At 36.1% G+C, this 18,575-nt stretch overlaps 1 protein-coding gene across 1 annotated transcript; it reads left to right on the top strand.

Moving 5' to 3' along the window:
• Positions 1 to 1,433: 1,433 nt before the first annotated feature.
• LOC107018513 (derlin-1) lies at positions 1,434 to 16,259 on the top strand. Its single transcript, XM_015219015.2, has 7 exons — positions 1,434 to 1,676; positions 6,525 to 6,660; positions 14,291 to 14,364; positions 14,537 to 14,630; positions 14,835 to 14,963; positions 15,067 to 15,227; positions 15,525 to 16,259. Exons 1-7 carry the CDS (start codon positions 1,660 to 1,662, stop codon positions 15,748 to 15,750), a joined length of 837 nt encoding a protein of 278 aa, XP_015074501.1. The 5' UTR covers positions 1,434 to 1,659; the 3' UTR covers positions 15,751 to 16,259.
• Positions 16,260 to 18,575: the final 2,316 nt, after the last annotated feature.

The raw sequence follows: 18,575 nt of genomic DNA, 5'->3' as shown, positions 1-18,575 counted from the left end.
CTCTAGCTAGGGCTTAGGGCTTAGCCTTCAAAAATCCTAATTGTATTTGAACACATATTGTAGAGCCCCGATTCGAATTAAACACGTGTTGTAGAGTGTCATAAAAATTTAATGTCTACATACTGTCTTCTGTTTATACTACTAATTTAGGGGTCATTTGGTTACTAGTTAGACTTATTTAGGTATTAGTTATGTAGGTTTTAGTTATGCAGGGTTTAGTTATGCAGAGTTTAATTATGTAGGGTTTAGTTATGCAGAGTTCAGTTATGTAAATATTATTAGTTATATAGATATTATAATACATGAATTATTAACTACTGAATATTGTTTGTTGTAAATTAATATATATTATTTGCAAATAAATAAAAAAAGTATAATTTTACCTCTTTTTGAATAAAAAGTAAAGAAAAAAAATTCTCCCTTTATACTGGACTTCTATTATTTTCTTTTTTGTTATTTTTTTTAATATTTATAACTTATAAAAATAAAATATTATTAATATATTTCAAGTATATATGAAATCATATTTAATTAGGTAAATATTTTATCTATATATTGTATATATTGTTTATATATTTTTAATATATCAAATATATTAATATTATAAATTGAATTGCGTATAATATTTGCATTTGGAATTCAGATGAAAACAAAATAAAAAATATTTGCATTTGGAATTGAAATGAAAACAAAATAAAAAAATGTTGTTCATCAAAAAAGAAACAAAAACAAAATATAAAATTTTCTTACAGAAATAAATATTTTGCTCTTGATTTGATACAAATTAGCCATGCGTCGACGGTACAAAAGGCTAAACTGCAACATTAGCGGCGACTAATTTAGCACGAGCTTTGCGGCTTAGAAAAATGATGTTCGTGTATTAAGATTTTTTTTTGAAAAAATAAGTAGTTAGGTAAAGTTTTCATCGAAGGAAAAAAAAAGTTTTTTCAATAAATAATGACTTAAAAATAAATTAATAGGGGTAAATGTGTAATATATTATCTTAATACATGTATAAATGATATCCCCATAATTTATTTCACCTTCTACCCCGCATAACTTATACATAGATTCTCTCATAAGTTATGTTAGTATTAATTATATAAGATTACAAAAAATACAACCAAACACCATATAAAATTAATACATTAATAACTTTTTATACAATATTTAGAACTCTACCTACCAAACATTGTATAAATTAGGTTGACTTTTCAACCTAATAAAAAGCTTCTTACAAACATGGTAAAACTAATACCACTTTGTATTCATGAATAAAAGGTACTCTTATAGAGTAACCAAACGACCCCTAAGGGGTAAATATGTAAACAAGAATTGTTATATAAATACGTACTGTAGATATATTTATAAATAAGTCCTCTAGAATATTCTAATGATGCTAATATTTACCAATCGAATATTTTATTAAATATCTAAAATTTTAGAGAAATTGTTTCAAACATTCAATAAGAAGACATTGAAGGCAAATTTTAGAATGTGTGGCCCACTCTAATACATTCTGGAATTTCCATTCTCGTTGAAATCGTTGTTGACAAATAGCAATTTCCTTGTTATCGTCGTCCAAAGTTGGATACCTTTTGCTTAGGAAACAGAACTTGTCAATTGCTTTTGAGATCTCTTAAGGGTTCTGAATTGGCAATGTCATCTCCTGCAGAGTAAGTCCTTCTTTACACTTAATTATGACGAAACGCTCTCAATCTTTTCTGTTGAAACGACTTTAGGGTTTTCTGTTTTTAATTTTTGTAATCTGATGCTAATTCTATTATTCTCATTATTATGAAATACCCTCAATTTCGAACTCTTAGGGCTTTTCAGTGGGTCAGGAGATGGGATTGAGGATTTTCCCTTATTGTGATTGTGGGATGTTTGAACTATATGGAGATTTTATGTTTAGTTGCGTCAAGTAGTACAACTCTCAATTATATTTCCAAAAGATGATTGATTTAACATAGAAGCTTGTTCTTTGTTTAATAACATTAAGAACCAGAAATTGTTACATTTTGAGAGAACAAGCAATAAGTATGTCTATAAAGGTCATGACATAACAGAAATGCATTAGAGGAACACATGGACCATTGATGTCGATAAATAATATTAGCATTCAGGTGCACTGTTTGGTTGGGAGAACCCGATCTTGCTATGTCCTGGAGAGGATTGAATGGTACATTTGATGTGGCAGGGCAACAACATACAGAAAGTATAAATGTGAAACCAGGGAATATGTGTTAGGCCTATTATGCCATAGGTGATGAGGAATTCTTGTATAATAATAAGATCTAGTGAGAATACAAATAACAGATAAAGACTCTAATTTACTCAATAAATGTACTAATATTGATTTCTTGAATGTTGTCTTACAATTCGTTCAGTCAACTTCACAACTTAGTGTAAGGATATAACTCTCTCTACCTCTCACTTATTATCCTCTTTTTCTCCTTTTATGCCTTATAAATGAGAACGAGTGCATCAATTTATTGGTATATTGTTAGTTCACTACACCATTTGAAGATTCAAGCCTTACCACAATTCAAGCTTATCAAATTTGAATCTTCTAGTCAGCATGTCTTAACCAAGCAATCTAGATTGGTTCAAACCCTCTATGTTTGAATTTAACCATCGATATTTGGATATCTGAAAGCATGGGAAAAATCAACAGTTGCTAATTTCTTGAAAATTCAAGGCCTCTTAATAGACTTCTACTTTGGCTTGAGTTTTCTAACATAGGAGACTTGCTTCATGTTGAACAAAATTGACTAAGAAATTCTCAGTACTAATGTACTTTGTCATCTGACATCACCTTGGCTAGCTCTTACTTGCATTTCTCCGCCTTCATGGAAACTTTGTCAAATTGTGGAATCTTTTGAGCTTTCTGGAATTTTGCCTTAGTGACTTTGTCCAAGTTTGCGTGAGTTGTGCTGCATATTCCATTTGATTTCAGAATTTTCTCCATTACCCGCTGATTTATTCAACACAATGAGTCTTTTAGGCACTAGCATTTAGTTGTATCTGGCTGACTCATCTTTGCTCCAACTTCTTTCTAAAAAGTCATTGTGCTTAAGCTTGCCTTTGTCACACCCATGCATGCTTAAATTAGCTTGGCCATTGTATCTCACTTGATCTTTGAGAGGATATCAGAACTTACCACTACTGTGCATGAGCCTCATTACTTTTCATCCAATTTCAATCCTTATTGGAATCAATACATGATATCTCACATTCTGACCTTATGTTTGTTATCAACATCCTGAATCAATGGGAACCAACACAATTAAGGCATATCAATAATTGTGAAAAATGCTTTCACATGAATATGTTACCATGGGCTTTGATACCATAGTGTTATACAGTGAGGATTGACCAGTACATGGCAATGAATTGCATGGGTCGACCAATTATCTTTACTCCAGCAGATCTGGATGATGGATTACAATATGATAGAGTATACAAAAGGAAATATTTCTGATTACACTATAATTCATCCGCAAAGTACCTCAAAGTAATGCCTTACTCTTTCACGTTAAGATGGATTTTACACTAGTGTATCCTAACACCTAACCCTATAATGCTGTCTCACTTCTCAAAAAAGAAATCTCATGATTATCACTAATTATTTAACAACCCCTTCCATATCATCTTTCTTCTTCTCATTACATTTTCTTCCATAGCTAACTAATGGAATAGAGTGCTTCAATTTATTGGCTTATTGCTAGCACACACCCAATTTATTTCAAAGAATATGCAGGCATACAGTTAGCGTGCAACTAAGGATGACAAACGGGCTGGTTGAGTCAGATTTGGTTTGGTCGAAAATGAGTCAGGTGAAAATGGATTAAAAACTCGACTAGACTCATATTTTGATATGTATAAAAATGGGTACACCCAATGGATAATATGGATACCCATATTATCATATAATCCATTGCTTCTTATTATATATATAAAGAAATAAGTACTGCATATTACAAGATCTTATTCTTATTCTTTTTCTCCATCTAGAGTGTGTTTGGTATGAAGGAAAATATTTTTCTAGATAAGAGTGGTCTAGAGGTCAAAATTCGGGTCGGATCCGAGGTCTGAAATGTTTTGGGTGGTGAGGTACGGAAAATTTTAAAAAATATTTTACTGATTTAAGGAGAATTTTGATTTTTTTCCCTTTATGCATGGAAGTCATTTTTTCTTAAATTATAGTAAGTTATGTCCGTTTGAATAATATTTAAGCCAATCAAACATGATTTAAGGGGAGTTCACTTGGTAGATACTTGGGTTATCCATATTTTATGATGGATAATATAGGTTGCTACATATTTGACCCACTTTTAAATGATTCCGAAGAACCAATTAGTTGTAGTAGCACCTGCAACTGAAGAGTAGCCCTGAAAAACATTCAAAAAAGAGGCCTATGGCTGGTTCCTCCGTTCCGGAAAGGATTGACGAGAATGTAGTTCAGTAGTTCATTCAAGGTTAGACAGAATTAGTTAGAAGTACCTCTTCCATTGATTTTGACTTGATGTATGCTCTCGTCTCGCCCGTAAACCATAGGAAACTTCTGCAACAAACATCTTCTAAAAAGCTGGTTGGAGTTTGGGCAGTTGGCCGAAAAGTACCTAGTTCAATGACACCTATTGCCTTTGTCTTATTCAAACGTTATTGGCAAAATGCCCTCGATCTAGTCTTGAAGCAAAGAACCAATCGTCATGCTTAACATACACGTTCTGTAGAACTTATGCCCCTCCTCTCTTTAAGTGGAATCGGGCTGAGTGATCTATTGTGAATACAATAGGAAGGAAGATAGAAGTTTAGAAGAGAGATTCTCGCATCCCAAATGGAACACATAATTCATGCCCAACACAACCTAATTGGTGAGTGGATAACCTCCGTACTTATTACCAGCCAAACCCACTTTATTACGATTTTCTATTTTTTGATAACCAACGCATTTATAACGGGTTAGTACCAGTGGCGTAGCCAGGATTTTTAATAAGGGGGTTCAAAATCTGTAGAAATAGATAGCCGAATGGGGTTTGACATCCACTATATATACATATAAACTTATTTTAACTATATATAAATAATATAATTTTCCGCCGAAGGGGGTTCGGATTAAGCCGAAGGGGTTTCAGATGAACCCTCTTCAATTAAGGTAGCTACGCCCTTGGTTAATACTAAGTCGCGTGGATAACCATAAATTTTACCCATTTTGCAACCCCTACATACATCCAATCTAAAACTTCAAAGTTTCAAACTCATCAAAACTTGGATATTCTACTCAACGTGCTCGAATCAAGCCGTAGATATTGTTTGAAACTCTCCATGTTGAAACGTTAGACTTAATACTTGGGAAACTTCCTTCAAGTGTGTTGGTGATATGCTGGGATTCAAAAACTTTCATTCTAGCTGAAGTAACTTTGTCAGTTCTAAAATCATTCGACATTACACGGGGTAGAGCAGGAAGTGGCAAACTTTTATAGGACAATATGTAAATTATTTATACTATATCAACAAAAGAAATGGAAAAAGAATGCAAGCACTTGATAAGCTTGTGTCCGTGTTTATTGAAGGCTAATTATTATCTTCATATTCATCAATAAGTTGTGCTTGGTCATCTGTATTTCCGAATATGACACGAAATTGATCTTCCGCCAAAACATCTGGCATCTTCCTTACCCACTGTCCACGAAATGCATTTTAGGCTTGAAATCCACGTGTTTTTAGCTAGTTTTTTTGTCCTTCATCTGATCCAGCTTGCTAAGACACCTTTGACGGTGTAGGGTATTGCACTGTTTAAGCCAAATGGTCAAAGTACTTCCCAGATCCCTGTAACCTGTGAATAGAGAAGGTAAAGATGACAACATCTTTTCATGTGTGTAGCATCTATTGTGTCCTATTCCGACCTCTTTGTAGATTATCTTGCATGTTGACAACTTATTTGAAAAATTGCAAGAGACGAGCCTTATGCATTTCTTTCCTTAAAAACCGATCAACTTCACTATGACCTGCCATCTATTGTACCTGACAGAGTCTACCTCTTCTAGTAGTTCTGCTATCAGTTAAACTCTTGAGTAATAATGGGGTTTTCCCCTTTCAATATTGATGATTCCTCCTAAATGTGAGGTCTCAATTAATTCTCTTGTTGTTTGTTGTTAATCATTTATCTATGGCAACTTCATGTTTGAGCTGTGAAGTTGTACAAATTCCGAAATTCATCTGTGGCGCGTTCTCAAGTGAGACATCCTTTAGATTCTATATCTTATGTCATTTCCAAAGAAAGGAAAAGTTTGGAATATATGTGTCTGGCATCTACTGATTGAGAGTTGGACTATATTTGATAGATATGGGTTGTTGTTCTCTCCTACCTATAACCTTTGGTATTTAGCTTTGTTATCCTTTGCCTTCCATATTTTTTTATCCATTTGACCATTTTTCATTCCATATTCTCTGCTTTATACTTTATGATTTTCCATGCCATGTTTTCACTACAAATCTAATTGGTTTTCTCATTGCAGGTTCTATAAATCACTTCCATCTATAAGCAAGGCTTATGGAACTGCTTGTCTGCTGTTTACCATTGCATATCAGTTGGGTTTTTATCACCCTGCTGATATTGCATTATTATATGAGCTAGTACTCTATCGTTTTCAGGTAGATATGCTTACATTAGTGAAATTTCATTGTTATATCATTATCTTTACAACGCTAACCAGCCACCTAATATATCATACTGGTGATTGTGTCAATTAATTAGCATGATTTTTGAGATTTTATTTTCCTAGCATAATAACTTGAATATAATATTCTTTTACTGTGACTGATTGTCTTTCCTTGATTAGTTATAAGATTTCATTATATAAATCTCTCCTCATGGGATGTAAAGACATATAAATACAAGAAGACATTTCTCCCTGTCAAAATCATCATTGTATCAGAGCCATTTGTCACGGACTTAGAGTATTTGCTAAGACTCCGTGCGGCACTTGACAACTTACTCACGAATCTTTCACGATCTTGTAAGCTCAAGTAAGCCCTTTTATACTAAGATCACTAATAGAATGAAAAGAAGACTTAGAGAACTTTGGAAGAAGACTTTTTACTACTTGGAAGATTTCTTTATAACTTGCTTGGTTGGTTTACAAATGAGAACCCCCCCCCCCTATTTATACTACTACATAGGGGCTAAAATGTAAATGAAAATTACTTACAAGTCCCTAAGTTATTTACACTTTGATCCCTATTCTAGGAAAGTCTACATTTTCTAGGATTTTCCAAAGCCTTTCAAGAAATATCTAAATTATTCTAGAGAACTCTGTAGTCTTCTTGATTAATCTAGAAGGTTCTAGAGTTGTTCGCAGACCTCTCCACAACTCTAGACCCTTCCACCTCTATCCGGATGCAAAATTTAACTAGGATGTGGCGGGACGTGACACTCTTTCCCACCTATTGATGCGACGACCGTGTCGCATCGTCACTTCATTGGCAACCGAGTCTTGTCTTGTCGTACGCGCGACCAATAGTCGATTGACTCGATCAATGCCCTAGCGCAACTCCTTCAATTGCTTCGTGATCTCTTCTATCTTGGCCTCACGATCTACCTCCTTCCTAGGAGGCAAGCGCCTCGGCGGCTTCTTTGGCATCACGATGTTGTTCCCTCTTGGAAGCTTCGTCATGCACTGTGGCAAGACCTTCTTAGCACCATTCTCTTCCTTCGAACTTGTAATGGTGGCTACGAATGTCGTCCCCTTTTTCTTATTGCTTCTCTCGAGTTGCACGGCCGTTAGTCGCACTTGTCCTTCCGTCTTCGGTGCCTTACCTAGGGGAACCATACATGTTCCTCCTTGCTCCATGAACAGAAGTCATTGGAGGTAAGGATCGATCACCGCGTGACACGCCTGGAAGAACTCCTGCCCAAGAATTATATCAAAGAGATCTACAGGAGCGACAATGAAGTTGGTTTTACCTTGCCACTCACCTAGCGTGATGCTTACTCCATGCGCGACTCCACTCACGGGAGTCGGTGGTGCATTGACCGTCCTAAGTTGGGCGTTACTTGGACTGTAACGCAGTCCCATCCTTGTCGCTGCCATCTTGATTATGATATTGACCTCTGCACCTGTGTCGACCATAGCACGAGCGGGTCTTCCATTTATCGTGATGTCTACATAGTGCGCGTCGCATATTCTCGGCTTCTCTGGTTGCTTTTTGATTGCTCCACATAGTCCTATCAAGCCCAACTGCGTCGTCTCCGCACCTTGTTCTTGCTCATGTGCTTCTTTCTCTTTCCGCTCTCGCAGGATAGCACCAAGGCTCTTCAGCTCGGGGCACCTTGTATAGCCATGCTGTCCACCACATATGTAGCAACCACCTCTTTTGGCAACCTCTGTCTTTCTCTCTGTGTTGCCATGACATCTAGACTTCTTGAGATCGAACTTATAGGTATCATGCTTCTTAGGATGTGGCCGCTGCTCCTCGCCTTTGCCACGATCTCCCCCACCATGGTCATGACTGCCTCTTATCTCCTTTGGCTCTGTCGGGCTTCTCGTGCCTGAAGTCTGTCAAAGCTTCGGCCTGCGTGATGGCTTCATCAATAGTCCTGACTTGTCGGCGTTCCAGCTCCGTCCTGGCCCAACTTTGCAGCCCATCCATGAAGTTGAACAACATATCTTCATCTGTGAGGTTGAGAATCTGAACCGTAAGGGTGGTGAACTCCTGCACATATGCGCGTATGCTGCCCGTTTGCTTTAGTTCCCTAAACTTGCGCTTCGCCTCATAGATGACGTTGTTAGGAAAGAATGCCCTCTTGAACTCCTCTTGGAATTGCTCCCAAGTGTTGATGGTGCAATGCCCTTCCTTATTTCCGACTCTTTACGCCTCCACCATAGCATGGCCATCTCCAAAGATACAACACAGTTGTGTTGATCTTATTTTCTTCGCTTCTCACCCGACTACACTTGAAGTAATTCTCTAAGTGCTATAGAAAGTTTTCCACCTCTTGAGCATCACGGACGCCCTTGAATATAGGTGGCTTGGGAACCTCGACCCTGGCCTTATCTCGGTCGAAGGACGACAATTCTCCAACTTCTGCACCTTCCTTGAGTGCTCTCACTTTGGCCTTCAGGGTCTCGATCGTGCTAAGCGCTTCCGTAAGCTGACGCTCCAAGGAAGTGATGGTCTCCTTTGCGTTAAGCACATCCACAAGCCGACACTCCAAGGAAGTGATGGCCTCCCTCATCTCGAATTCGGCCCGCTGGCGACCTTCCAACTCCTTACGGATGTTCTCGGTCTCCTTAAGGGTGAAGTCCTCAATGGACTTGAACTTGCTGTCTGCCACGTTCATGCGTGGGCCTAAGATTTCGACGGCCTATCTCGCCATTTCCACCCTTGCGACCCATTCTTCTCCAGCGGTGACGTCTATGGCATCTTCGCCCATTTCTTCGTCACTTGCTTTGGTAGTCAATGGTGGATGAGATTTTAGCGCCTCATTAGGTGTGGGATAGGGAAGCACCTCCTCGTTACCCTTTTGATGTTTCTTCCCCTTTTGGTTCTTCTTACCACCATCCAGACGGACGTTGGTGGTGCTAGCGCCGTTTACATCTCCTTCAGTAGCCATTTCCTTAGTATCAAACCTCGCTCTGATACCATTTTGTCACAGACTTAGAGTATTTGCTAAGACTCCGTGCGGCACTTGACAACTTACTCACGAATCTTTCACGATCTTGTAAGCTCAAGTAAGCCCTTTTATACTAAGATCGCTAAGACAATGAAAAGAAGACTTAGAGAACTTTGGAAGAAGGTTTTTTACTACTTGGAAGATTTCTTTATAACTTGCTTTGTTGGTTTACAAATGAGAGCCCCCCTATTTATACTACTACATAGGGGCTAAAGTGTAAATAAAAATTATTTACAAATCCCTAAGTTATTTACACTTTGGTCCCTATTCTGGAAAAGTCTATATTTTCTAGGATTTTCCAAAGCCTTTCAAGAAATATCTAAATTATTCTAGAGAATTCTAGAGAACTCTCTAGTCTTCTTGATTAATCTAGAAGGTTCTAAAGTTGTTTGCAAACCTCTCCACAACTCTAGACCCTTCCGCCTCTATCCGGATGCAAAATTTAACTAGGATGTGGCGGGACGTGAAACATTGCTGTCTTATGTGAGATTTCCTCCCGCACAGCATTAGAGTTGAGTTTTTGGGAGGAGGTCGAGTTCTCTCCCTCCTTGAATTTGTTCGTGATTGAAAAAATTTCCGGAGGATCCAGCTGACTAAGGCGACTAACTCTAGTCAGCCACTGTTGAAAATACCTCCCGATGCACCCTCATGTGCCACAGCTGCCAGAAGGTTTGACGTGTCATTGTCATGGCTTGAAGCACCCACTTCTGACAAGTTTCTTTTCCCAACTTCTTTTCTTGGGGTCTCGCCCAAGAATTTCAAGCACACCCATATAATCTCTCACTTTCCGACCATGAACAGTAGGGTTTTGATGTCTAATCACAGTTCCAGCTGGATCTCGAGAAAGTTGTATGGTTATATTATTGGAGAAAAGATAACACCTGATCTGATTGATGCTAACTTTTGTATATGAGATCCTGATAGTTCCCTTGTTATGATATGGCTGTTTAATTTTATGCACCTCCGAATCTCTAAGCAATATTTATTGCTTTGTTGAAAAGAGTTGCATTCAACCCAGTGCACTTACTCTCTCAAGGGTAATGATGCCAGAATCTTTGAAATTTAAAATAAAATTCATGCCCCTAAGCAAGGGGAGTTGCTTATTACTCAGTTAAATGGGTTATGGAAACTATTATTAGGATATCCAAGCTAAGTGTACCGATGATGGTTTGGCTTGTGACAGATATAAGGGATGCCACTCTAGTGTGCCTATCTTATCAATGCATACCACTTTAAACATTCAATTTTGAGAGTCCTCTAGAGGCTTTTAGAAGGTGATGTTAGATCTCAGATTCTCATGGGTAAGATCCACGCTTAGAAAGGATCTCCTGGAGTGAGGAATGATAGAACTTGTACCCTTTCTATAGGATAATACCCAATAAAAAAAGATTTAAGAACACTAGGAATTTGGATCAAGTTCCTCAAAATTCCTAGTGCGAACAAAGCAAACACACAATCACCTTCACAGGAACAAACATTTATTCTCACTTGGGAGCTGTGGAAGAACAGTAATTCATTCAAACATGGAGAATCAGTCAAATCAACAGACTGATGTATGAAATATCTAGTTCAACTTACTCTACATCAGCTGGGAAAAATTCCATGGCTACATTCCATTCATACTGAGGGAACATTCCCTCAACCAGTAACTAGGCAATTACAAGCCTAAGATATATCATGCCAAAGTCTACTAGAAAATGCCACAAACAGGACGACTTTAATGCAACACTGATGGGGCAAACAGAGGGATTCAGGCAGCTTATGGCTTCTGGGGAAGCGGCGCCTTCTTCTACTGATGAGTTATTTCTACATTTCCTAATGAATTAGATTTTCCTACTGCTCATAGAAGAAGACTTAGATCTTGTACCCAACATCCTTTATTTGATTTTTTTCTCCTATAATTCTTTATCTACTTCTTATAAAGCCTTTCTCTTTTCTATCTCTTCTATGCCTATTCCCTTGAACTGGAGGGAAGCTTTTGTAGACCCTTAATGGAATCAACCTATGATTGAATAAATTAAACCGTTGTCAAAAATTGAGACTTGGTAACTTTTTACTTCACCACCCAGACAAGAAATTGGTTGGCTGTGTGATCCAATGAAAGATTGTTGGCTAAGGGATTCACTCAAACTTATGGTTGTTGATTGATAGAAGACATATTCCCCAGGTGCAAAGATGAAAACTATCAAAATCTTTTTATTCCGAGCAACTAATCTTGATTGGGACCGACAACAGTTGAATGTGAATAATGCATTGCTCCCAGAGAAGAAGAGAATGGTGTATATGGAGACCCCCCCTGGGTTTATTAATGAACATAGTTTGGGAAAGGCATGCTAACAGAAGAAAGACTTGCTGTAGTGTCATGAATAGTATCCCTGCATATCTCATGTCACAATTCCCTTTGCCTGGCAAGGTCTTGAAGCACCTGGATAAAGTCAGGAGGAACTTCCATTGCGAGGGTAACAGTGAAGGTCACAAGTTTTACTTAGTTAAATGATCTAATGTGGTTAGACCAAAGCTGCAAGGGGGCTTGGGAATCAGGGACCTAGCCAAGCATAAAAAAAGCATGTTGTAAAAATGGCTATGGAGATATGGAGTGGAGGGAATAGCTTATGGAAGGAATTGGTTGCAGCAAAGCATGGTAAACTAAACCACTGTTTACTAAAAGCAAAATAATTCTCCACACGTGGTAGGGCCATGGAAACATGCAAATATTGGGAAGGTCTTTTTCAACAAATTTCGTTCAAAGATTGGGATGGCCTGAAAGTGAAATTCTGGAAAGACAAGTGGCTCGGGAATTTCATTTTGAAAGAGCTTTATCCAACTCTCTTCCAAATAGCACGTGATCTTGACTCAACAGTTGCACCGAACAGATAGGGCAATCAATGGAATTGACCTCTCTTTTGGTGGAAGATTATGTTTTTGATGGTACACTGACTTACTCAATGTCATTATTACCAATCCTAGCAAAGGTGGAGCAACATACTAACAAGCTGAGGAGGGGATATCATTTGGGATGGTAATGTCGACAACAGGAAACTCCACATGGTGTAAATGTAATGACTAAAAATAATGAGTAAAAACAGAAGGGTTTGGAGTTAGGGACCTGAAAATGCACAATAGGAATCTCTTTTATAGGTGGTTTTTGGGATTTTAAGCCTGTAACCTCTCCAATGCGGTGGCTATGTGGAACCTGTGCATTTAAGAATAAAATATTAAATTAAAGGCCGGGAGTTAAGAAAGATTAGATTGTGGTCTGACAGATGGTTTGATGAGGGGTTGTTGAAGAACCAATTTCCTATGATTTACAGCTTGGTTCTAGATCAAGAGTGTCTGCTTGGTGACTGTTTTTTTTTTATGGTAGCTGGAACTTTCAATCAGAAGGATTTCTATGATTGGGAGTTGGATAAAGCAGCTTCCGTTTTACAGGAAATGCAGATTGTAAAGATTGAAAAGGAAAAGTAGGATGCACATACATGACTTTCAATAGCTCGGGAAACTTTACGGTAAAATCTTGTTATGAATGGCTACAACAACAAACTCATAGTTTTGTGATTCGTTGACCTAGGAAAATGCTCTGGAAATCTTAGGCTGTTAGCGAAGCAGCGTGTTTTGGGTGAATTGCTTCTTATGGTGGCTGTTTGACTCGAGATAAATTAAAGAGGAGGGGTTTTAGCTTATGCAACATGTGTATTTTATTTGAATGCTCTGAAGGAACTGTTAGTCATTTGTTGCACTGTAATTAAACATGGCTGATTTGATTGTTATTTCTAAAAAAAATGCTTTGGTGTTTGTTGGGTGATGCCTCAGAGCTTTAAAATTACTCTACTGTTGGCAAGGACATAGTGTGGAATGAAAGGTGAAGAAGATTTGAAGATTAATCCGCCTAAGCATCAACATATGGACAATATTGCCTGAGGGAAACAAAAGATGCTTTGAAGGAAGAAAGGAATAAAAGTGCTTTCGTAAAATTAGATACTTGCTTATTTTGGTAGGCATAGGGACAATACTGTTATTAGTATATCTCACTTCATGGGCCCTCTGGATTTTGTTTGTGTAGTTTTTGATAGAGTCCAGACTAATATAACTTTTTCAGTACCTCCTTGGTACGGCTTTATTAATAAATATTTTGTCAGTATCAAGGAGGTACTGGAAAATCTAAAAACAGTGGGCTACCAAACTATCATTTTAACATTCCGTTTGATAAAGAACTGATGTTGAAGAAGAGAATCATGAGAATGTAGTTTTTGAAGTGAAAAATTCTGATTAAATTTTATAGATTTTACGGAAATACCTGATTATGTTTAAAGCACCATATCATTGAATAATTGAATTTTCTAGTATTGCTTGATAATCAATGCTTACTCTAACAATTCTCAGATTGTGCCAGATGCCTGTACTTCCACAAAAGATACTAGTAATTGATGTTCTTTTGTTAATTTGCATCGGATTAAATGATGTTGAACAGAAAATGACCATTTGGCATTGCATGCATGTGCCTAGATCCTGGTGCCTGAAAAGTTTCTTGTTCTAGTACCCATGGTGCATGGAATTCTTTTTATAGGTTTTATTTTCTTCAATAATTACAGGATGCTACATTTGCTTCAGGTATGGAGATTGATTACAAATTTCTTCTTTCTTGGGAAGTTCTCAATTAATTTTGGGATTCGCCTCTTAATGATGTAAGTCTCCACAACTTTTGAGTGGTAGCTTTCTTCTGAAGTCTTGTTTCTCTAACTATTCATTTTCTAGAGCGCTATTAAAATATGCAATTAGATATGAAATGTAAAAGGATCTCCTTTTTTACATTGTTTTTTTAGAAATAATTATGGTTGTTGCTGCTTGATGTTATAGAGCGAGATATGGAGTGCAACTAGAGAGTGGACCTTTTCAAAGACGAACAGCAGATTTTCTGTGGATGATGATATTTGGAGCTCTGACATTATTGGTATGTAGATGCTGAAGAACAATAAAGAGTAAATTATCCAAGACATGAACTCCTATCAGTGTCTGCTTTAGCTGCGACCTGATACATTTTTCTCTTGCTATCCTCTTGACAGTTCTACAGTCTATCTTACAATGAAGATGATATTTGGTTCCTTTGATACACATAAGTTAATCTTTCATTTTTCAATATGTTGTTTCACTGTAGGCTTTATCTGTAATCCCCTTCTTCCGTTCCCCATTCTTGGGTGTATCGCTGGTTTTCATGCTTCTGTATGTCTGGAGTAGAGAATTCCCAACTGCAAATATCAACATTTATGGTCTTGTGACCCTAAAGGTATGATTCAGTTCTTTCATTTATTTATTCGATGTCTATCTGGTTCTCATGTTCTTGATCTTATCGTCCATTGCTGAAAAGCTTCCTTGTATCCAACTTGCAGGCATTTTACTTGCCATGGGCCATGCTAGGTTTAGATGTTATTTTTGGTTCACCAATTATGCCAGATCTCACGGGGATCATTGCTGGACATCTCTATTACTTCTTAACCGTGTTGCATCCACTTGCTACTGGGAAGAACTTTCTGAAGACACCAATTTGGGTGTATCCTTTTTATTGCAGTTTGACCAGTGGCCATTTAGATGTTCTTTTAACTGCTTTCTGAAATAACTCATGTTTATATCTTTTCACAGAGCAACAGCAGAGTGTTCATTGCAGTTGAATGCTTCCTAGACCATCAATTTTTTATTTCTGCTGTGTTGGCCCTGTGGCTAATTTGGATTTTCTGATTTCCACCTAACAAAATCTAAACAAAAAAAGGTGAAGAAAATGCTAATTTTTTCTGCATTTAGGAAATGATTTTTTTCTTTTGTGCAAATTTCTTTAACTGATTATGTATAGACATAAATTGGTTATGCGTTGGAGGATTGGTGCACCAACTGGTACTCCTGCACAACCTGATAATCCTGGTGCAGCTTTCAGAGGGAGATCTTATCGGGTTGGTGGAGCAACAGGGTATCCTGCACAACCTGATAGGGGTTCTGGTGTAGCCACAACTAATCCTGTGCAACCTCATAACGGTCCTGGTGTAGCATTTAGAGGGAGATCATATCGCCTTGGTGGGTGAATGGCTACATTTTCTTCTGCCAACCAGTAGCTTCAAGTTGACAATGCATTTATATTCACGGTATCTTGATGAAGGGAGTCTTTTAGTTTTATTTCTAAATATAATGTTGAAGGTGTAATTCTGCGAAGGGTATTGTGTTGAAACATAGGTGAATCCAAAACCATCAGTAATCATCCCTTTCGGAAGTAAAAACTGATTCTGTAGATTCATTTCCTTCTAAATTTTCCCAGTATTACAGAAGGTAACTGAAAACAGATTATGTTCCGTGGGGAAAGCAGTGATAGGTAAAAATTTTCTTTTAGATGTTTGCTAATTTGCATTGGAAAACTGACAGTGGATGCAAGTCTGGTACTTCAGCATCAGTTGGGAGTCATATATATTCCTTGCTTCTACCACCCAAATTGGTTGATGGTTTTGCTATGGTACGAATGTTGGTAGTTATTTTGAATTAAGCTGTACTCTTCTTGACTGCTACTTTTTTTATAAAAAGAAAAAGTTGTCATTTGAAACATTGATGCATTCATCTGAGCATTTACAGTTTAAATTTAGGAGTTGAATACCATCTTGACTAATTTCATGCATCTGCTGGGTTTTGTCTTGGTTCATCAGGTTGTGACAAATATTACTTTTTGCATAGTTACATAATTAGGGGGTTTTGGATGCTGAGGATTGGGTTAGAAGGTTAGTAGATAGTTAATTGTGTTTGTGCATCATGGTAACATTAGCACTAATCTCGTAGTTTCTTGCCCTTTGATTTTTGTTAATACTTGTTCTTTTCCTTGATTATCATCATTCGGCAAAATAATCTTGTGGACCCTTGTACTTATATCAGTTTGTATTGTGAATCATTCTACTTGATTATTTGTCATCTGAACCCTTAAACTTAATATAAATAAAAATTTTAAACTCCTTTGATTGTTGACCGGCTTATGTGGCATTTATTTTGCTGAGTATGATATGGAGCATGTTGTCACGCAAGCAAAAGCAAGTGTAAGCAATGAATTTGCTTTAAAAAAAATTAGATAGTAAAAAGAAAAAGAAAACGTCCCAACCCCACCCTTTTCTTGAAAGCAAAGAACTAGATGCAAATTTTTAGAGGTCATCATAAACCTCATCAGCTTGCCCAGATAAAATTTAGGGTTCTTGCTTTTGAAGAGTTCACTTGAATATAATATTTTTTAGGGGAGGGGTGTTGAAGTTGTTTTCTTAATTTTCCTGCAAATTGATTCATGGATGAATATTACAATTATCTTTTTGCAGATCTAATGATGGTTGTCATATCTTGCTTGTTTTCCCTTCAAGTTACAAAAAACTTGTTTGATTTCTCATTATCGCTGTTATCTTTCTATAGATCTAACAATGCGTTTGAGATTTGTTTTGACTATGCGACTTTTCTTTTTCTTTTTTCTTCTACGATGACCCAAAAAATGACCCAATCTATTTTTGCAAAGTTGTTCTACAACTGTTTAATTTCTTCTTATAAAGTGATGTCTCTATTTGGTGTAAAAAAAATTGAAGAAGAAAAGAATCAAGGGAGGAGATATGGAGATGGTGTTGACAATAATTGTGGGTTAGGAGAGGTGGAGCCATGGAGGAATGGTGACGGAAATAATAACTTTATTTTAGTTGGTAAAATAAAAAATTTAGTGATTTTTATCTTTTGTTTATTATTTTTATTAATTATTAAAAAAATATTTATGAAGATAATTATGACGTGTCATTAATATATATGACATGGATATGACATGTCATTATATAATGGAGTGTGAGCTACACACATAGCTGGAGGATCTAAAAATCTCATTTTAATTTAGTTTAAGAGTTTAGATGACAAAAGGATAAGTAAAAGGGTTCACAATACAAACAGATACAAGTAGAAGCGTCTATCAAATCCTTTTGCCTGTCACATTATTTTGTTTTTACCATGTGTTTTTTTTTTTTGATACTATGTAATGATTTAGTTATTGTTTGTTTATGTCTATTTTGCTTACCGAAACTCAAAGGGTAGAAAATATTAACAAAAATTCCAAAACGGTATATAAAATTTTATATAAACCAAAACGGTAAAATCGCTGCCGACGCAGCGATTTACTTCAACTGAAAAAGTAAAATCGCTGCTGCTGAGGCAGCGATTTTGCCAAAATTTTTTTTTTTTAATATAAAAATGAAATCGCTGCTCAAGCAGCGATTTCAAAATTTTTCTTCTTACAAATCGCTGCCAGGGCAGCGATTTGACATTATTTTTTAATTTTCTTTTTTTTAAAAAAATAAGGTATATCGCTGCACTGGCAGCGATTTATGAAGAATTTTTTTTTAAAANCCAGTGCAGCGATAAAAAAAAAAAAAAATTCCAATATAAATCGCTGCCTTAGCAGCGATTTATAAAAAACAAAAAAAATTTTTGTTGTTAAATCGCTGAGCAATTTTTTAAATAAAAAAAAATTTTTTGATATAAATCGCTGACCAATTTTTGAAAATTTTCTTCAAATTATACAATAAAAACAAAAGATCTACTATTGTCATGTGATCCTTTTAACTTTATATATATATATATATATATATAAAAAAGTATATAATTTTGTTTTAAAAAAAAAATTAAATAATTTTTCTCATTTAATTTTTTATTTAAAAAAATTAATTATTTGAATTCAAATATTATTTAAATTTAAATTCAATATAATATCTTTTTTTTAGAAAGAAAATATATTTACTTATTTTTAATTTTTTAAAAATAATGTATATTTTCTTATAAATTATATACATAAGTTAACATTTTTAAAAAAATTTTTTATTTAAAAAATTGCTCAGCGATTTAATAACAAAAA

The sequence above is a fragment of the Solanum pennellii genome, chromosome 5 (genome assembly GCF_001406875.1).
Source record: "Solanum pennellii chromosome 5, SPENNV200".
NCBI lineage: Eukaryota > Viridiplantae > Streptophyta > Magnoliopsida > Solanales > Solanaceae > Solanum > Solanum pennellii.
This window is presented reverse-complemented; position numbering and strand designations above follow the sequence as displayed.